This window comes from Podarcis muralis, chromosome 16 (assembly GCF_964188315.1).
Source record: "Podarcis muralis chromosome 16, rPodMur119.hap1.1, whole genome shotgun sequence".
NCBI lineage: Eukaryota > Metazoa > Chordata > Lepidosauria > Squamata > Lacertidae > Podarcis > Podarcis muralis.
This window is the reverse complement of record NC_135670.1, coordinates 21,464,838-21,486,144: the sequence shown is the minus strand read 5'-3', so window position 1 is coordinate 21,486,144 and position 21,307 is coordinate 21,464,838. Positions and strand designations below refer to the sequence as shown.

Here is a 21,307-nt window from a genome sequence, read left to right as displayed (position 1 = left end):
GATATTGATTGATTGATTGACAAACAAGCAATATTTTATTATTATTAATAAGAATAAGAATAACAAAGAACTGTACAGTGGTACCTCGGGTACATACACTTCAGGTTACATATGCTTCAGGTTACATACTCCGCTAACCCAGAAATAGTGCTTCAGGTTAAGAACTTTGCTTCAGGATAAGAACAGAAATCGGACTCTGGCGGCGCTGCGGCAGCAGGAGGCCCCATTAGCTAAAGTGGTGCTTCAGGTTAAGAACAGTTTCAGGTTAAGTACGGACCTCCGGAACGAATTAAGTACTTAACCCGAGGTACCACTGTATTATTTATACCCCACCCATCTGGCTGGGTTTCCCCAGCCACTCTGGGCGGCCCACAACAGAATATTAAAAATACGCTAAAACATCAAACATCAAAAACTTCCCAATACAGGGCTGCCTTCAGATGTCTTCTAAATGTTAGATAGCTGTTTATTTCCTTGACATCTGATGGGAGGGCATTCCACAAGGCGGGCGCCACTACTGAGAAGGCCCTCTGCCTGGTTCCCTATAACTTCACTTTGCAAAATGAGGGAACCGCCAGAAGGGCCCTTGGATAAAATATATTGGGCTTGATTTTGTGTGCCTGCATTTTTATGACTCCTACGCTGCATTCCTTCCCTTATCTGACCCTGAAATTGGCACAACTGGTCCTTCGGGATATTTTGCTATGTCTATGTTTTGAGTTAGCGCCAGGGTAAAACCGAGCATCTCCTTGAGATGTTTCAGGGACACAGATGGGAAAAGAATGTCAACAGTCCCCACTGAAGGCTCAGTTGCTAAGACAACTGAGGTTAAAGTGTGATAGTTAGGGCCAAATGGTTTTGGGGGCACCCCAAGGTAATTGCAGGGGAGCCAGTTTTAAACAGCTATTCTTTGATAGATATTTCCATTGCAAATGTAACAGCAAGGAAAAAATAATGTCTGCTCATGTTCACAATAAGAATAAACCATGAATCCAGATGGCGGCGGATTGTATTGAAACATAGACAAAATCCTGCTCCTTCATCTGAGGAACCATCCTGTCAGATTTGGTTTTCAAGTGGTTGGAGGCAGCAGTTTTGGGAAACGCCAGCACAGGCCATTACGTCCATGACTCTACCTCACCTTCTTCCTTTTGCCAGGTCACTTCCTTTGAGATGGCCAAGAACTACAGTTTCATTGCCACCAGCGGGCCAACCTGGGACAACCTACCTCCTTTCCAATGGACCACCTCTCCCTATCGCAATCTGATACATATGGGCCATCCTGACCTCTGGAAATTCTCGCCCATCCAGGTCCGCTGGGGCTGATGCCTCACAGGCTCTGTGTGCGTGTGTCTCAAACTTTTCCCATCATGCTCAGCAAGACCCCAGCTGGTGCTGTGGGGCTTTGTGGGTGAGCGTGTCGCTTTTTATTCTCGAAAGGGCAAAGGTGATTGATAATGAATGGATACAATCGGGGTTATTCAATTCCACGGAGACACCGGGAGGGGGGAGTGCTGGATTCGGCTGCCTGCAAATCCCAGCTTTCTGTTAGTTTGCTTGTTTGCTTTTCAAAGTTTCTAGTCCTTATGGACGCAACAATAAGCCTTGAAAGAGTCCAGCCAAATGCCTGCTTCCAGCTCATTAAGCCAGATGGGTGGCTGAATTAAGATTGCTGGTGCTCGGGAGTACAGTGAATTATTAGGGGTGGGGGGAGAAGAGGGAGGGGTGTGTGAAATCCACAAGCCTCACCTGCTGGACCGTACTCCCCCCCCACCAGTTTTAGCCAAATCACACTTCCCCCTAGAACAGCCTAAAAACAAGAGTTAAGGGGGTTTCGCAAAATATAAAAGGGGGGGATTCTTCCATCTCCCTCCATTAATTACGCCATGCATAATTCCTTGCTATTTCTGCAAGAACTTTCAAAAACTACTCAAAATTGCAGCATCAGCCGCGCAGATTAAGGTGGAACGGCTTGTATCATAACCAGCGCTGGTTGCAAGATTGTATTCTCCATGCTACAGAATATTTAGCTCGTTTTAGCACAAGATACACTGCAGCCCAGGACTTGAGTGTGTGGCTAAGATAATAGGGAGGGAATCTTGAGGTCACAGCTGCTGATGTTATTACGCTCAAATGTGAGTCTTGAGCTCTCAAGAGCTTTGTAGAGGGAAGATGCGCAGCTCTGACTCCTGGGGATTTTCCTTCCTTTGCGGGTCGTATACCAAAGGTGTAGGTGCCTGAGATCTGCACACTTAACTCCAACCGGCATGGCTTTCCCAGAGAACGCCGAAATCTCCCATGCAGAGATGGACGTAACAGGGAAGAGTTGTAGCTTAGTGGTATAGCATGTAGAAGGGTCCAGCTTCAATCCCCAATGGTCTCTCCAGGTAGGGCTGGCAGTAAACAGGCTGAAGCCCTAGGGAGCCGCTTCCAATCAGTGCAGACAATACTGAGCTACATGGAGCAATGGAGTGACTCAGTGTAATGCCATTTCCTGTGTTCCTACAACAGGAAGGGGGACACGGATGAAGCATGTGCTTTGTGTGCAGAAGGCCTCAGGTTCACTTCCTGGCATCTCCCAATTAGGACTAGGAAAAGCCTCCATCTAAACCCATGAATAGTTGCTTCCAGTCAGCATAGACAGTATGAGCTAGATGGACCAATGGTGTGATTCAGTACAAAGCCATTTATCCTGTGATCCCTGGCACACGCACAAGAGGCTCGGATTCCCAGGATTGTTCTGGGAAGACCTGGGCAAAATCTAAGCCATTTCCTATTTATATAGTCTGTTACCTATTTATATGGATGCTCTTCCCGGGCTAAGCATCTCTCTCCCATGCTGAACGACTTCCCACTTTTCATATTGCCATTTCTCTCTGATCGTTGTGTGTACATACACATGGTTGAAAGTCAGGGTGGAGAACCTGAGGCCACCCCGGGGACCCTGAATGTAGCCCCTGGGCCTCTGTCCCCCAAGCTGTCCCCAGGACACACCCCTCACCAGTCCTCCTTTTGTGTTTTTGCCTGGCCAGAATGTGCCCTTAGTGTCTGATAATACCCCTTTTTTGTTTGCCTGGATACAGAGGGGTATATCTGAGTTCATGTAGAAACCAGCCCACTGTCCAGGGGCAAAATCTACACTCTGTGCCCTGCCTACTCTTGCCTCTGTCCCTGCCCAACACTGGCATCTGGCCCCTAGAAGATTGCCCAGGAGGGAATACAGCCCTTTGTACGGAAAGAGCTTCTTGCTTCTTGCTGTAGATCTTGGCTGCACAGGCCGTTGAAATGATGTGATCCTACCCTTCTTCATATTGCTATTTCTGTCCTGCATTTATGTGCATGTGTGAAAGTGAGGTACTTGGCTGCCTGCCTTAAAAGCAACTGCTTGACATGACAGGAAGCGTTTTCTAATGGTTTGTTTTGCTACTGCTTCCTTTATCAAATCCTTGGGCTTCATCTTGTTGATTTGCAGCTCCCTATTAACCCTGGCCATTGTCCATGCTGGCTGGCGCTGATAAGAGCTGGGAGTCCAGCAACTTCCAGAGAGGCACATGTGCCTCAACCTTGTTGCAGAATTAAAGCAAATTCTGCCAAGCATGCGCAAAGTGCCTTTCCTATCATCATCAAGTAGCCACAAATTCCCCCTGCAACCCAAATATCTGTAGGCGATTAACAGGCATTCTAAGTCTGATAAATAATCTGCCTCTTGGCTGTTTCCAACTGGCTGCATTCACGCTGCGGTTTTGGTTCCGTTTTCCGGACACTTCCCTGTTAATTTCCGCATTCTATTTGAGCTTCCAGAATTGTAGTGAAGTATAGCACAAGTTTGGAGCTCGTTTTCATGTTAATCTGCAGATGGATTTATTTTTCTCCCCTGGAAGAAAACTTGTGCTATATATTCTAGGAAGTGGCTTCTAGGTCATGTGAAAGCTCAAGGTATAACATGGAAATTGTCAGTTATGGGAATGTTGGGGAAATGGTATAAACCACTCCGGAAGTGGTTTTGATGTCATGTGGAAGCTGAACAATAATGCAGTAATTAACATTTAGGGGAATGTCAGAAAAATAGAATCCCCCATTGTGTGAATGCAGTCTATGGGTACAGAGACCTCCCTATGTATAAAGCATAGGGTTGGTATTTTCTATGCACGGGCATCGGGGGGGGCATGCTTTTCAGCGCACAGTGCAACATGGGAGCAGAAAATGCTGACGTAGAGCTTACTTGTTCCAGCTCAAGGATGAGCAGAAGAAAGTGGATCTGGAACTACTGAGGGATCTCCACCTCTCCAGTTGTTTAACCATAGCAACAACCAAACAACTCATTCCTCCCCTAAATATATTGCTCAATTGAAGAAAGCTTGGAGCAACCAGGAGTTGCGTTTTTGTGTGGAAGGACTGTAAGCTCAGTTCTGTGTGGATGCTCCCAAAAAACTTCCGGGGCTCAAATTTATTTTCCCCCAGTCTCTGTCTTTTGCACTAGTCTCCAGTTGGTGGTTTAGAAAGGGGGGGGGGGGAGGGGTGTCTATTTAAACAAAGCTTGCCCACCCCCTGCTTGAGCCAATGTGGGCTTTATATTCTAATTACAAGCATGAAAGACGCAAAGAAAAACCCGAAAAAGCAATTTGCCTTCAATGCTTAGGAGTTGCAAGGGACGTCTTTCCTCCTTTTCCCCTTATACTTGAGCCAAAAAGGATATGAATCAGTCTGTTGGTAGTATAAACTCTGTCCCTGTGGATCAGGGTATATGAGTGTATTGGTCAGCTATATGAAGGGAATTCGGTCTTGCCTTGTATGATCAAAAGTTATTGTTATGATTGATTTTATTTTTGGTCTTAATAAATATCAACACTAACTTGACATCCCATGTTCTGCTTCAAGGTCTTTGATATTTTCCCAGAGGAAACAAGGCAGGAATCGTTTGAAATCACCAGTCAGGTGTATACAGTCACATCCCCTCTATCACACACACATGCACACAACACTTCTCTCTCCCACACACTCTTGCTTCCCTCTTTTGCGTACACATTTTACCTGTTTCTGTCACTCACACACCTTAAGGCCAGTGTCATCTCAGGTTATGCTGGCAGAAACAGGTGCACCAATCTAGAGGAAGTTGCCTGTGCAATTTTAAGATTCTCGGGATCAGAGTTTTTTGTTTCCATGAGCTGGGATCTCGTAGTACAGTGGTACCTCAGGTTACATACGCTTCAGATTACATACGCTTCAGGTTAAAGACCTAACCCAGAAATAGAGCTTCAGGTTAATAACTTTGCTTCAGGATGAGAACAGAAATTGTGCTCCGGCGGGGCGGCAGCAGCAGGAGGCCCCATTAGCTAAAGTGGTGCTTCAGGTTAAGAACAGTTTCAGGTTAAGTACGGACCTCTGGAACAAATTAAGTACTTAACCTGAGGTACCACTGTATTGTTTCATCGTCCCATCAATACGACCCTGACTGTCAGGGACTGAACAGAGGAGGAATGGTGGAGACTGCCTCCCCAGCCTGACCCTTCCAGAGAAGAAGACGACAATTTAGAATCACAACAGGTTTAAGGGAGATCACAGCTCAGAGGCAGTTGAGAGAAAAAGCTGGGAAATAATAGATGAAGAAGCAGCAGCACCAAAGGGGGGGACAGCTGACGGACTCAAGTGTCTTTAGAAAACACTCCAGACCTCACCTCTCCCTGAACCTGGCGGACATTAAAAGTAGGAGAGCAGACGGCTCAGAGGCAAAGGGCACTTTTCAGCAAGCATAGTGATGACACATGAAGAGGAGAAAGGGAGGGGGTGGAGACTCACTCAGGGCAACACCATTATTCCAAGAGGCTGCATTCCCAAGCCTCTCTGTGAATATTGAATAAAAAGCAGTTGGTATTAACTCTTCCTTGTCCATTCGTGACAACCAGCCGCGGGGGTTGGTTCCTTGGCTGCCTGACACTGACTGGGGAACTGACTTCAGTCCTGGTTTCCTAGGAGAATGTTTAGAAGTTGGAAAGGCTGAAGTGGTGCTGCGAACAATTCCAGGTCAGCGAGAGCCATGCGCACCCTCCCAATCTCTGGATTATTGGTGTCCAAACTTTTTTCAAAGAGGGCCAGATTTGATGAAGTGAAGGGCCGACCAAAGTTGTTAACCTATGGATTGAAGTTGAGCTTTTTAAAAGGATTTTACCTCAGGAAATGAACCACCACAGGGGCCGGATTAAACTGACTGGTAGGCCAGATTAGGCCCCCGAAATGGACTTTGGACATGCCTTCTTTATGGAGATAATCTGTTGCTGGGGGGTCAGGGGGGTGGGGTGATATTTGTCAGGACTATGGTAAGGGACAAGAGGGCTAATCCCTTTCTACTGAAATTCATCACCCTCTTTGAAGCAGCTGTTTACCATTTTAAAAAGCACCCACATAAGCTTATTGTTATTACTTTTTTTTTTTAAATTTATATGCCACCTTACTGGAGAAGAAGTTCTCCAAGGTGGTTTACTGGTTAAAACTACATCAGCTGTTCTAGAACAGCACTCCCAGAGAATAACACTTCAAATAATAAATCCTGTAAGATATAAATCGTTGAAAGAAAAAGATGTAAAAGATCCCCACAGCTGAACATTGTTGCCTGTCTAGAAGCCACCTGTATTGGCTTTCTAGAAAGACTGTAGAGCAAGCTGAAAGGCAAGCCAGAAGTTAGGGTTGAAAGGTACATGAGGGCAAGACAGGAGGAAGCCAGAAGTCATTTTGGAATGAAGCTAGGAGGAATGAACCTAGAAGCATCAAGGACAAAGGTCAAACCGGGAGGCAGGAATAAGCCAGAAGTTGGGGCTGAAGGTCACACCAGGCTGTAGAATTCAGGAGCAAAAGATGCTGCAATAAACTTAGAGCTGAGGAAGACCGCACTTCTCAAAACTGCATTGCACAGGAAGCCCACTTCTCTATGCCCTTAGCTCAGTTGACAGATCATGAGACTCTTAATCTCAGGGTTGTGGCTTGGAGCCCCACATTGGGCAAAAGATTCCTGCATCGCAGGTGGTTTGACTAGATTACCTGCATGGTCTTCCAACTCTACAGTTCTATGATTCCATGCCACTCTTTCCTATTCAGGAGCCAGCCCACGCACAGCCTGGGCATCCCATACTGCCCATGTAGAGGGCAAAATGTGCAGTTCAGCGACTCGCCACAAGGGGCAGCTGCACAGAAACCCGAACCACCACCTGGCAATCTAGCGATCCCTCCTGGGATCTAGTACTCTTGGGTATCTGCTGGCGATCCAACCAAATCCTGAGGCACCAAGGTATATTGCAACCCAGTTTTCCCGTCCGCCCACTCCTCTGCTCCCACCTGGGGGGGTAACACAGAGCTCTGGGAGAGCAGGGTGGGTGAAGCAGCCGTGAGTTTTAATGAGCACACGCCCCCATGGATTTTTGGAGCGAAGCCGCGAAAATGTTGCATGGATTGTTCCATGTTGCCATGGCAAGCTCGCACTCCACGAGATCACCGTTATCCGAGGACAGCTGCTCCTTCAAGCAATCCAGTTCCTCCATGGTGATGTTGTTGCCGCCGCACACAATGATGACTATGGATTCCAGCTCGTTGGGGAGTTTACCATCCTTTTGCAGCGTTTTGGTCAGCTCGCAGTAGATGGCTGCCAAGGACGCCCCGCACGCCGGCTCCACCAGCATCCTCTCCTCGTCTGCAGGCAAAAGGGTTGTTTAAGTTTTCTAGATGTTGAATCATGGCTTCCTAGAGCTGGAAGGGACCCTGAGGATTCTATGGTCCAATCCTTTGTAATGCAGGAATATACAGCTATCCAATACAGGGATCAAACCTGCAACTTTGGCGTTATCACCACCATGCTCTAACCAACTGTGCTGTTTCTCCTTGCTATTAAGGCATGAGTAATCTGTGGGTTAAACCACAGAGCCTAGGACTTGTTGATCAGAAGGTCGGCAGTTCGGTTCCCCGCGACGGGGTGAGCTCCCGTTGCTCGGTCTTTGCTCCTGCCAACCTAGCAGTTTGAAAGCACGTCAAAGTGCAAGTAGATAAATAGGTACTGCTCCGGCGGGAAGGTAAATGGCGTTTCCGTGCGCTGCTCTGGTTTGCCAGAAGCGGCTTAGTCATGCTGGCCACATGACCCGGAAGCTGTACGCCGGCTCCCTCGGCCAATAAAGTGAGATGAGCGCCGCAACCCCAGAGTCGGCCACGAATGGACCTAATGGTCAGGGGTCCCTTTACCTTTTAATCAGTAGGAAAAAAAGAAAGAAAAGGTAAAGGACCCCTGACAGTTAAGTCCAGTCGTGAACGATTCTGGGGTTGTGGCACTCATCTTACTTTACTGGCCAAGGGAGACATTTTGTCCTCAGACAGTTTTTCCAGGTCATGTGGCCAGCATGACTAAGCCACTTTTGGCGAAACCAGAGCAGCGCACGGAAACGCCGTTTGCCTTCCTACCGGAGCGGTACCTAATTATCTACTTGCACTTTGATGTGCTTTCAAACTGCTAGGTTGGCAGGAGCAGGGACTGAGCAATGGGAACTCACCCCGTTGCGGGGATTCAAACCGCCCAACTTCCGATCGGCAAGCCCTAGGTTTAGACTACAGTGCCACCCACGTAATCAGTAGTAGAAGTAATTCATGCCATGCATTTGAAGCGCAATATACCACTTGATCCTCAAAAGTGGATTGAACAAATAAGAGGATTGGACAAATCAATGACTACTGGTGTTGTACAGTTGGAAGGGACACAAAGGCTCATCTCGTGCAATCCCCTGCAATACAGTTCTGCACAAAGTCATAATAGCACTTGGAGCAGCAAGAGCCAGTGTGGCGCCTTGTAGAGTTTATTTGACTCCAGCACCCATCAGCCCCAGCCAGTATGGCCGATGGTCAGAGAAGATGGGAACTCTAGTTCACCATATAATTGCACTGACTACCCAGACATGGAGAACGAGTTCACAATTAGTGCATTAATACTGGATGGCTGTCTTGCGAATACATACCCAGAAACCTCCCGACGGCTGCCACTGCGTCAGAGTCGTTGACAACCTGTGATATGACAGGGTGCTCTTGCGCCAGCTTCAAAGCTTCCTCTGCCACAGTAGCTGCCCCAAGCGTGGTAGCAATGCTGGACCCAGAACAGGAAAAGGAAGATCAGTGGGCTGGATTTTGCTTGTTGGATTTGGCTCAGGCGAACAATGTGTAATGACAATGAGGCCATTTTATTTATCTGTTGCATTTATACCCCTCCATTCTTCCCCTCAAGGTGGTGCATGTGGTTTTCCCTTTCCTCCTTGAATCCCCATAACAACCCTGTGAGGTAGGTTAGGCTGGCAGCCAGTGACTGGTCTCAGCCACTGAGCTTCTTTTTTGTTTGTTTGTTTGTTTTTTTAATTTTAATTTTTATTAATTTCAATTCATTACACAGACATTCAAACAACAGAGAAAAAAGAAAAACATACCAAACACAGAAAAAAGAAAAAAAAAAGAAATTTCATAACAAAAAACACCGACAAATTAAACTTACAATAAATGACTTCCCTTCATCTCTGGTTTCGGAGTCTGATACAAAATATTGTAATCTGCAGTTTCGTTTTCTTAAATCTCTTTGCGTCACAGGCGTAATTTCTAGCCTACTGTGATTTTTAAGTTTTTAACCTCTAGTTCAATATATGACATAAATTTATTCCATTCATCATTAAACTTTGTGGTCTTTTGGTTTCTTATTTTCTGTGTCATTTCTGCCAATTCTATATAATCAAACAATTGAGATTGCCACTCCCTTATAGTTGGGATTTTCGATGTTTTCCAGTTTTGTGCTATGGGTGTTCTAGCGGCTACTGTAGCATATTGGAAAAGTGTTTGGTCTTCCTTTCTAATTTCTTCTCCAACTATCCCCAAAAGGAAGGCCTCTGGTCTCTTTTTAAAGGTGTATTTAAATATCTTTTTTAGTTCATTGTATATAATAATAATAATAATAATAATAATAATAATAATAATAATAATTTATTATTTATACCCCGCCCATCTGGCTGGGCCTCCCCAGCCACTCTGGGCGGCTTCCATAAAAACCAAAAATACAATAAAATCACACGTTAAAAACTTCCCTGAACTGCCTATATGGATTCCCAAATTTTTTTAATCACCTCACAGGACCACCACATATGATAGTAATTACCCTCCTTAATTTTGCATTTCCAACATGATTTGTCTACATTCTTGTACATTTTTCCTAATCTAACAGGTGTGATATGCCACCTGTACATCATTTTATACATATTTTCTCTAAGTGTTGTACAAGCCGAGAACTTCATACCTATATTCCAAAGTTTCTTCCACTTTTCAAACTCTATATTATATCCAAAGTCTATCAGCCACTGAGCTTCATGATCAAGTGGGGATTTGAATCCTGTTGTCTGACACTATAACCACTGCACTGTCTCCTAGTATTGTATTGTATTGTATTGTATTGTATTGTATTGTATTGTATTGATTGTTTCTTCTGCCCTCCATCAGCCCTCACTTGCCTGGCTATCTGCCACCTCCTCCTTCGTCTCAGTGTTGCTGCTTATAGCACTCCACAAGGAGGAGGATGGGGACAAAACTAGGAGAAGGTTGGCTCTGCCTGTCATTGGCTCTGGCGCCCCCTACTGTTGGGCTCCCTGTCTTCCGCCCTACCAGACCCAATGGGTACCAGCCCACATCAGCTGTCACACTACCAGTAGTGGCTTCTGCCCTGAGGTAAGCGGTAGTCTTTTACCCTCCTAGTCCCCCACCAAATGTGCCGTGAGCTCACCTGGTAATTTTGGGCAGTGTCACCAGCTTCTTTTCTTCCAAGGAAGCATTCAGACTGTGGGCTCCGCAGGTCTCCATGGCGATGATGGGTACGTTGTCCCAGCCCACCTCGCGGAGGCCCTGGATCACCCCACAGAGCATGCCGCCCCCTCCAACAGAGAGAATTATTGCTCCAGGTGTGGACTCCATCTGCTCCTTCATCTCTGTGACCATGGTCTTGTGCCCTTCCCTGCAAAGCAGAGGGGACCCAGAACATCAAAACCAAATGTCAGGGGTGGGAAAGAGAGAGTTGGGGGTGGGGGCATTGAGAGATGAGCGCATTCAAAACTTCTCATCATTTTTATTTGTGGGGAGGGGGAGAAATCTGGTCTGGTTTTTTCCTTTGCAGAAGTCCATTTTGGCAGGAAATCCCTGGCATATTCCCTGCTTCCTGCATACCAGGCCCCAGCTGAAATTCCGGGGCATTGTGGGGGAAAATAAAATGGCCACCAGGTGGCCAAAATGGCCACACTTCAGTTCAGGTATTGCTTCAAAATGGCTAATCTGGTACTGTTTCGAACTGAACTGAATTTCTCCACCGAAGGAGAAATTACAACACATACCAGATGAGAGGGTCATCGAACGGAGGCACGTAGGTCAAGTTAGAGCATCTCTTTGCCATTTCCTTGGCTATGTTTTGGCATTCCTCCAGTGTCTAGAGGAAAGGAAGTTTGTTATTAGGCTAGGATTCTAAGAAATATTTATTTAATGATGGTGGTGATTTTTAAAGGCTTCCAACTTTTGTTCTTCTGTGATAAGCCAGGGAAAGGGTTAAGGCTGATCTTCCTTCCAAACTTACCTGTTGCATGCATACCGTGGCTCCCTCATCTTCCATGCGCTCCATAGTTATAGCTGGTGTGGATTGGGGCACAAAGATGATAGCCGGGATCCCCAACTGTTTTGCAGAGTAGGCAGCGGCAAGACCGGCATTTCCCGCTGGAAGAAAGCCCATTTGACACCACTATGATGCTAGACCTTATGACAGTTGCCTTCCCTCCCAGGCCAACCCAAGACTTCTGGATATAATCTAGGTGTCCTGCCTAAAGTCATCTAGTTTGTGGGAGAGGTGAAATCTGAACTGGGGACTTTCTGATTTGCAGCTCAGCCTCTAAGCCACCATACTGTTGTTCTTGTTATTAATTAAATTTGTATACTGCCCTATACCCACATGTCTCAGGGCAGTTCACAATATAAAATCACAATCTAAAAATACAAAATACGTAAGAAAAAATAAGAAAAAAACCCAATGATTCCCTGCACTACTTCGGTTTCTCTCATTTTTCCAAACTTAAATTCAGCTGTCTCTATTTCCATGTTGGCTTGTGGAAACATTTTTCCAAATCCTAGCAAAAATCACCAGCATTTTAGTGTAATCCCCCCCCCCCATGTACACATAAGAACATGTGACAAGCCTGCTGAATCAGGCTAGTAGTCCTTCCAGCCCAGCATCCTGTTCTCACAGTGAGATGCCCCAAAGGGAAACTTCCACAAGCAGGATCCTCCCCACCCCTGGAACCCTGACAGTGTCCACAGAAAACCACATTACCTGAGGCACAGACAAACTGCTGGCAGCGTTTTTCGGCCCACTGTGAAAGCAGAAGAATAGGAATGTGTGAACAGAAGTCATCTTAACCCCACAGCAAAAACAACCCCACCACCCACGGTTCTTTCCACTCAGGTCTGGACCAGATTCTGTCCTCTTGACCTCATAACGAAACCTTTGCAGAATGCCCAAAGAACAGCTCTTACTGTAAGGAAGTTTTTTTCATATGTTTGGTTGGAATCTGCTTTCATGTAACTTGAAGCTGTTGAGGTTTGAGCCCTACCTTCCAGAGCAGGAGAGAGCAATCTTGCTCCATCTTCCACGTGACAGCCCTTTTAGTTATTTGAAGATGGTTATCACATCTCCTCTTTTCTAGGCTAAACATACATAGCTCCTTCAACCATTCCTCATAAGGCTCCTAGACCTTTGACCATCCTAGTCACCCTCCTCTGCACACATTTCAGCTTGTCAACATCCTTCTTAAATTGTGGCGCCCAGAACTGGACACAGTATTCCAGGTGTGGCCTGACCAAGACAGACTAGAGTGGTACTATTGCTTCCCTTGATCTGGACACTATACTTCTGTTGAATACTTCGTGCCTGCTCACTGCCTGATTCAATTCTTCCCAGAAGGAGCCTTTCCCCCAAACAAAGATGGCACCTGCCAGACTGAGGAGCAGCTTGCTTCAAGCTCGTTCCCTAAACTGATTAAACAATATCCATTATGTGCAATATCACTTTCCACCAGAAAGGTCCCATCATATGAACACCGCAAGCTGCCTTAACCTGAGCTACAGCCTATCCTAGGGCAGTAGAGAAAACCAGCAGCAACCTTCACCTTTCTTTCTTGTCTTATATGGGAATGTACCTTATAGTAAGCCAACAAGAGGCTCAGTGTTCCCTACACTCACTGGCAGCAGCTCTCTAGGGTTTTAGGCAGGAGTCGCCGCCAGCCCCACCTGGACAGGCTGGGGATTAAACCTGGGACCTTCTGCACTCAAGGCAGCTGCTCTGCCACTGAGCTACAAGCCTTCCCCATATAGCTTTCTCATTTCCTTACCGATTTGCAGAAGTTCCCTATGCCTCGTATCTTAAAGGAGCAAGTGGGTTGGGTATTTTCGAGCTTCAGGTAGACCTTGGTACCAGCCAATTTGGAGAGGTGGGAGCTGACCCGCAGCGGAGTGACCACATGGAAGGGCTTGGAGGAGGCCATTGTGGAAAGCTGAGGGTAGAATGGGGATTACGTATAGAATAAGCACAGTGGAAGAATAAGGGGGAAAAGACTGTTTTGCTTTCTCAAAACTTTGTTTTGACTCTTTTTTCATGACTATGTAGTTGAGGTCCATTGATACAGTCACAAACAGCCAAGGCTGTGAGTGCTGAGATCTTAGAATCTCAAGTCTCATTCTATTTAAATCAATCAGGTTTCTAGTCCTCATGCTACATATACATTCTCAAAAGTGCAGGCAGTCATGGTTGCTGATGCAGTAAGCTGTCCTGCGACTGCAATAAGGCTTCACTGCTTAATTCCTTGTCCCTCTTTGTAATTGGCTGCTAGTGTGTAAATTTAGAAACTGAAGTTTCATTATTTTTTTTAAAAAAGAAAACAAGCAGGTTCCTGGGCCTCATGGCTAAAAACATATGTTTGAAAATGTGAGTACAGTAATCCTTTATTAATGTTAATAAAGTTTCTTTATTTTATTGCATTAAAAACCAGACTCTCCCTGCAAGCGAATTTTCCGTCTTTACCTGAACCTCAATTATCCAACTCTCCCAAGGATCCAAATTTGCAGTGCAAGTGGCCTATACCTTGCTTATCTGACGGCAAAAGGTGCGCATTACATCATGATGCACACTGTCTAGCAGACCTCCAGCCAGACGATGAGACACACTTACTTGTCGAGGGTCTTAGAAGAGGCTTTGGAGCTTGGCTTGCAAAGTGGTCGGACGGCAGAGCCAGGTGCTTGCAATGGTGTTTTGGAGGAAGCCGCTGGTGGACTCAGAGGGGGGCTCTCCTCCTTCTCCTGGGGGTGGGCTGCCTGGGTGCTGTGCTTATCTTCACGACTCTGGTCTCATTGGGGGAATGTTGGTTTCTCTTGGCCCCACTTTATAAGCCGGTGGTCTTGGCTTGGTGCTGGCCACTTATGGGAGGCGTGGTGCACTCCCCATAACCACTGCCCTCGCCTCTGAGGTCATCTCTCTTCCTCTCCTCCAACCAGAGATGCGACCTAAGGGAAAGGAGCGGAATCAATGCTTAAAAGGATGTCACCAGAGGGGAAACGGGGAAGGGTGTGTGTGTGACTCGTTGCAAAAGGGGGAAAGCCTATTTCAGTCACTCCAATACCAAAAGAAGAGGAGCAAATGAGAGACAGACAAGGCTAGCTGGTGGAGGAAGGAGGGGCTGGGGGGACAGTCTGGGGTGGCTGCTTCAGACAAAGGGCCCCTTCACTCAAACGGTCCAAAGCAGGCTCAAACCAGGTTGGCAGGATGGGTCTGGAATGACGATGAGGCAGCGTTAGGAGTCAGCAGCGCCAGATTTACGTATAAGCCAAACAAGCTATAGCTTAGGGCCCCACTCTGTTGGGGGCCCCAAAACAATTTAAAGGAAAAAAACCTGGATGTACATTTACAAAATATAAGCTAAAAAATAAATAAAATAAAACCTACATACAGCAACCGTGTTTTGTGCTGTGTAGGCTCCTATGATGTAAGTAATGGGCCCCGTCCACTAGCTTGCTCCCTAAAATATCACTGGTTTGTTCATTTCTGTATATAGGGTGCCTACATTCAGCATGGACTGGTTGCATGGCAACATGTGCAAATGGCTTGAGATACCTATTAGGTCCATAAATTACCATACAGCATACATTCAAAAAAACAGCGACAATTTGTTGTTGACAAAGGACCGCTGGACATATAAAGAGCCCCATTGGCTTCAATAGTTTAGGGCCTCACCAAACCTAAATCTGGCCCTGGGAGTGAGGGGCAGGGAAACATGTTGACCCCAGCAGATAGCTGTGTACACACCAGGCGTTGAAAGCAAATTCCCTCACACCCAAAGAATCCTGGGCACTGTAGTTTGTGAAGGTAGGACTTTGCAGACAATGAAAGATTCGTTGCTTCATGATGTTGGTTGGCCTGTAAAATTCAGGGGGGTGGGGAGGCCATGCTGGCAGCATGCTATATTCAAAATAGGTAAAGGTAAAGGGACCCTTGACCATTAGGTCCAGTCGTGACCGACTCTGGGGTTGCGGCGTTCATCTCGCTTTACTGGCCGAGGGAGCCGGCGTACAGCTTCCGGGTCATGTGGCCAGCATGACTAAGCCACTTCTGGCGAACCAGAGCAGCACACGGAAACGCTGTTTACCTCCCCGTTGCAACGGTACCTATTTATCTACTTGCACTTTGACGTGCTTTCGAACTGCTAGGTTGGCAGGAGCAGGGACCGAGCAATGGGAGCTCACCCCGTTGCGGGGACTCAAACTGCCGGCCTTCTGATTGGTAAGTCCTAGGCTAGGCTGTGGTAAATAATACTCCTATCTGCTCCATGGTAAAAAGCCTAGCGTCTCCCATTTGAGAACTTTTGGTGGCTATGCCTGGGTTAATATTCCCAAGGCACAGAGAAAGAATGGGCAGCCCAAAGCTAGGAAACTGATTTTTGTGGGTTATCAGCCGGACTGTAAAAGTTCCTGCTTTTCTCTTGGCAATGGAAAAGTGGTCTTGAGCTGCAGTGCTGTGTTCTCAGAGCGAAATAACTGGTCCAGAATCCATGCAAATTCTGAAGTAGTTTTGCCTCTCATTAAGCCAGTCCCAGAACCACAGGCCCAGCCGTTACCACGGCAACCAACTGCAAAGTCCTGTGAAACAGGAGACTCTTTCTGCCAAAGCTGAAGGGGAGGAAGAGAGGGACAGGCAGTTACATAACTAAGACAATGGGTAGGCTAACTAAGGCCCGGGCGCTGGATCCGGCCCAATCACCTTCTAAATCCAGCCCACGGACAGTCTGGGAATCTGCATGTTTTTACATGAGCAGAATGTGTCCTTTTATTTAAAATGCATCTCTGGGTTATTTGTGGGGCCTGCCTGGTGTTTTTACATGAGTAGAATATGTGCTTTTATTTAAAATGCGTCTCTGGGTTATTTATGGGGCATAGGAATTCGTTCATATTTTTTTTCCAAAATATAGTCTGGCCCCCCACAAGGTCTGAGGGACAGTGGACCGGCCCCTTGCTGAAAAAGTTTGCTGACCCCTGACTAAGACGATCTGAAGAGGCTACCCAGGAAATCCCTCTTAAGATATTCTGAAGAATACTCTGTGGGGCAGGTTAAGGTTTGCAGCGTGCATTATGAACCTTAGACTTTTGAGGAAATTCCGCAGCAGCCGCCACAACAGAAGGAGCAAGTGGTTTGCTGCAGTGGAACAATAAATGCAATCTCTAGCTGATCACAAGTTTTTCTCACTTGTTGATTTGCCTGAAGGAGAGAAATCTGTGGGGTGCCTTTGACAGCCAGGAGCAAAAGTATGAGAATGCTTTTAACCCTTGCAGCATATTGCGACAGCATATTTAAATGCAGGATTAAAAGAGGTGGCTTATATATTTTTTAAAAACCCTCACAAATTGATCTCTTATTTTTTTCCACAACTCTACCTCCTATGTTAATTGTATTTATGCAGGCTTTCTTTTGCCTTTTTTTATTTGCCATGCTAATACTTTCCCTGGTTTTATTACCTTGCTCAAATTGTTTATGTTTTAAATCTTTAATTTTCCACTCTTTTTCTTTATCATCATCATTGAAAACTGAGTTTGCAATAATTTAATATCCTGTTTAACTATCTCTTTTCTATGGGAATTTATCAATTCCTTTTCATTGCTACCTTCTTTACCTTAATGTACAAATCTCTAAAGGTCCATACAGAGTCCATTCAGCTCACCAAATTATTTGTGGATGAATAAAATGTAAATTGTCTATCCAGTGGGTGTTTTTCTCTCCATATATCAACTAAACTGAAATATTCTGTCATCTGGAAAAAAGGCTTGGGTAACTTCCCTTCTTTTGTATCACATCTTCTTATAGTCCTATCCCATTCCAGGGAAGCTACACCGTCCATATCTCCCATCAAAATTATCTTTTTTTTTCATATATTCAAATAGGATTTCTTCAAGCCTCTAATAAAAGTCATGTTTTTTTCTCATTTGGTACAAACAAACAAACAAATTCAGGAGTTTGCCCAGCACTTGGGACAAGAGTTCCAGCTCAAAGATTTAGGAGCTACTATAAAGAGTTACTTGGGAGTTGAAGTACAGAAAGTAAGTGATGGGAGTTTTTCTACTAAGCCAGAAAAAGAAAACTACACAACTGTTAGAATGTTTTGGTATGCAGAATTGTAAAGGCGTTCAAACTCTTCAAACTCCTATGGTGACAGACTTTCAAAAAACAGAGAGTAATGTGGAGTTTGAACACCAGGAGCTATGCCACTCTGCCATTGGCAGTTTTTTGTATAGTTCACAGTGGGTCCAGACCAGATGTAAGCAATGACCGCTCCCCGCTTAAAACGGGGGGCGCCCTTTGCGTGGACGCGCGCAGCCCTAGATATGGAGCGGCCCCATCAGCATAGACTTGGCTTTGCCTTCCTTCAGGTGGGATACCTGGAGGTCTCCGCCTACCTCAGTCAGTTGTTCAATCCCACCTGGGGGAAGCGTTGCCAAGGAGACCAGGCCAGGTAGGGGAGGGATTACCTGCCCACACAATAGAGGGAGGATCTTACCCGGGAATCCTAACTTGGCTCCAGAGCTGTGGGTGTTCTTAGCAGGTTAGTTTCAAAGCCAACAACACAAGAGTGTTTCGCTATTTAAAAGCAACACAGGACTACTGTTTAAAACTGTCATCCTCTGGGGCAGAGGAGCTAACGTGTTACTGTGATTCAGACTTTGGAAATGATGTACAGACAAGAAGGTCTAGTACTGGAATAGTAGTAGAATTTGGATAGTCTTTGGTGGTTTGGAAATCCATGAAATGGGGGTTGGTTTCTGTGTCTAAATCCGAAGTGGAATATGCTGCTCTGTCTGAATTGAGCAATGAGTGTCCCTATTTCATGCAGGTTCTTAATGATATGACTGTAGAATCCAAGCTACCTGTGACAGTTTATGGAGGACAATTGGGCTTGCATTTCCATGGCAGGGCCTGAACAATTCAAGTCTAGGACAAAACACGTGGATATCAAATATAGACATGTTAGGGACAATGTGGAACAAGGACTAACAAAACTTGTATATTGCATAGCTGTCAACTTTTCCCTTTTCTTGTGAGGAATCCTATTTGGAATAGGGGAATTTCCCTTAAAAAAAGGAAACAGTTGACAGCTATGGTATATTGTGAGTCAAGCCAGAACATCGCTGATGTAATGACAAAACCCAATAGCTTCGAAAGACACAAATAGTTGAAAAGTTGGGATTAGTGAAGCATACTTTATAAACACTTCACACATGCTCTGATGCATGTTTTTTCTTAGAATTAAGAAGGGGTGTTGAGGTTCCTTTAATTGCTGTTAAGGAAAATCTGGTGCATGTGCCTCCCTTATCTTGCACCTGCAGGTCTTGTGATTAGTGTTTGAAGGTGACTGCGACCTGGCAACCAGCCAAATAGGTCACTGTGACCTGGCAACTGGCCACGGGTGTGGTCATTCTTGGGTATATTAAGAGGGGGCTGCACATTGCCTCTGCTTCACTGCAAGGAAGCTCTGCCAAATTGATGCTGAACTCTGTGCTGTTTGTATGCTGTGAGTTGTACTTGCTTTGCATTTGAAGCCTGCACCTCCTACAAGGGATCTAATGGAAGCCTGTATATAGTGAAACTGCCTTAATGCTTTGGACCTGCCAGTAATGGACTGAGCTGACTGAAGAGTTGGGAGTCTGAATGAATATCTTCTGGCGCAAAACTGCACTGCCACGAACCTACACACTTGGGGAGCTGTACACATTTGGTACATGCCATACGCCAATAGGTTTCTTGTGGACATCTGGCTGGCTAGTGTGAGAACAGGATGCTGGACTAGATGCACCACAGGCCTGATCCAGCAGGACTTTTCTTACATTCTTAAGTCCCATGCTGGGAGGTGTACAAACATAAGGTGGGATCTGAAACAAAATCTTGTATTGTATCCCTCCTCCCTTTCCCAGTGAATCAGCTCACTGAGAACAGTTCACTAAGCCCAAGATGTTCTAGCTGCTGGAATTTTAGAAGGTGTCGGTCAGACATATGCATATTTTGCACCTCCTTGAGGTCTGGGAACTTAAAACAAACAGCACAGATTCTCAGAAAGCCGGATTTTTGTAGAGTTTCCATAATCTATGCCCAGTCCTGGAGAAATCAGCTAACCGCCAGCTGGCTGTTTCCAAGGCTCAGGGCACTTTATAAATTGGTGGTACTTCTTTGTGGTATTCGGTGGTGGTGGTCCCAAGTTTAGGAAACTTGTTGCTAAAGTCCAAGAGGCTTTTTTAAGGTTGATTAGCAAAGGCTGTAAGTTTGAATTACCTGGGAGGGGGGCAGTGTTCCCTTGGAGGTCTGAACCGACAGTACAATCACCCAGAGGCTGTTCTTAGTGCATCTAGGAGAATAAGGCAGGAGCCCCTAGAGACTCCCAGTGTCTCTGGGCTTCAGGTGTCTGTTACTGCAAAGGAGATTCCAGAATCCCCTGGCTTCTGGTTGGCTGGAGGGGAAAGGTCAAACTCCAGGGATTGTGACATCCACTGACACCAAGGCAACAGAGCCAGGCACACACAGGGGAGCCAGATCAGCAACCTAGGGCAGTGTTTCCTAACCTTGGGTCTCCAGCTGTTTTCAGACTACAGTCCCCATCATCCCTGACCACTGGTCTTGCTAGCTAGGGATGATGGGAGTTGTAGTCCAAAAACAGCTGGAGGGCCAAGGTTGGGAAACACTGACCTAGGGAGCCCCTTGACCCATCTAAGTTTTCATAGGAATATAGGAAGCTGCCTTATACTAAATCAGACTATTGGTCCATTTTGCTCAGTATTGTCTACACTGATTGGCAGCAGCTCTCCAGGGATTCATGCAGGGAACGTTCCCAACCCTACTGGGAGATGGCACTAGGGATTAAACCTGGGACCTTCTGCATGCAGAGCAGATACTTATACCCCTGAGCTATGGCCCTTTTGCCAACCTAGATCATCGATCATAGAATCATAGAGTTGGGAGGGAGCACGAGGATCATCAACTCCAACCAGCTGTAACGGAGGAATCTTTTTGTCTAGTGTGGGTCACAAACTGATGGATCCTGATGTTAAGAGTCATGCTCTACCGACTGAGCTATCCCTTGGGTCTGGGCCCCTCCAGATCGTTTGTTTATTTTACCACATTTATTTCATAAAAATTATCTGCCGCTTGAGTGTAAAAGTAAACATAAAAGGTAAAGGTACCCCTGCCCGTACGGGCCAGTCTTGACAGACTCTAGGGTTGTGCGCCCATCTCACTCAAGAGGCCGGGGGCCAGCGCTGTCCGGAGACACTTCCGGGTCACGTGGCCAGCGTGACGAAGCTGCATCTGGCGAGCCAGCGCAGCACACGGAAACACCGTTTACCTTCCCGCTAGTAAGCGGTCCCTATTTGTCTACTTGCACCCGGGGGTGCTTTCGAACTGCTAGGTTGGCAGGCGCTGGGACCGAACAACGGGAGCGCACCCCGCCGCGGGGATTCAAACCGCCGACCTTTCGATTGGCAAGCCCTAGGCGCTGAGGCTTTTACCCACAGCGCCACCCGCGCCCCTAAAAAGTAAACATACACGGCCTCAAAGTTCAGTGATTGGCCACAATGGGCAGCTGCACAGAAACCCAAAGCCCTCCCACCTTCCCCTGGCAATCCCACAAGCCCTGGGATCTAGTACTCTCAGATATTTGCGTGCGATCCAACCAAATCCTGAGGCACCAGGGCC

General features: G+C 46.2%; 2 protein-coding genes across 3 annotated transcripts in view; one reads left to right on the top strand and one right to left on the bottom strand.

Annotated features, from left to right (window-relative positions):
• LOC114587151 (serine dehydratase-like) overlaps positions 1–21,307 on the top strand; it is a 78,173-nt gene that overhangs the window by 19,400 nt on the left and 37,466 nt on the right. Inside the window, exon 12 of one of the 2 annotated variants that reach the window (XM_028711114.2) lies at positions 1,159–4,857. The exons of the other annotated variant lie outside the window; for it this stretch is intronic. Coding sequence (XP_028566947.2) covers positions 1,159–1,326 — 168 coding nt within the window. The 3' untranslated portion in view covers positions 1,327–4,857. Of the gene's footprint in view, positions 1–1,158; positions 4,858–21,307 lie in introns of those variants that run through there. 2 annotated transcript variants of the gene reach the window in all.
• Positions 7,362–20,042, bottom strand: LOC114587154 (L-serine dehydratase/L-threonine deaminase-like). The gene is made up of 9 exons (XM_028711123.2): positions 19,892–20,042; positions 14,255–14,586; positions 13,419–13,580; positions 12,362–12,401; positions 11,615–11,751; positions 11,379–11,470; positions 10,778–11,005; positions 8,985–9,109; positions 7,362–7,678 (listed from the first exon to the last, which is right to left on the bottom strand). Exons 3-9 carry the CDS (start codon positions 13,569–13,571, stop codon positions 7,383–7,385), a joined length of 1,071 nt encoding a protein of 356 aa, XP_028566956.2. The 5' UTR covers positions 13,572–13,580; positions 14,255–14,586; positions 19,892–20,042; the 3' UTR covers positions 7,362–7,382.

What these genes read in the sequence shown, in the direction of transcription:
- LOC114587154 (XM_028711123.2), bottom strand. Translation starts at nt 13,571, where the DNA reads ATGGCCTCCTCCAAGCCCTTCCATGTGGTCACTCCGCTGCGGGTCAGC. An exon ending in GCAGTTTGTCTGTGCCTCAG is followed by an intron (nt 11,752 to 12,361) that starts GTAATGTGGTTT and finishes GCTTTCTTCCAG; the next exon opens with CGGGAAATGCCGGTCTTGCC. An exon ending in TTCGATGACCCTCTCATCTG is followed by an intron (nt 11,006 to 11,378) that starts GTATGTGTTGTA and finishes TCTGCTTTGCAG; the next exon opens with GGAAGGGCACAAGACCATGG.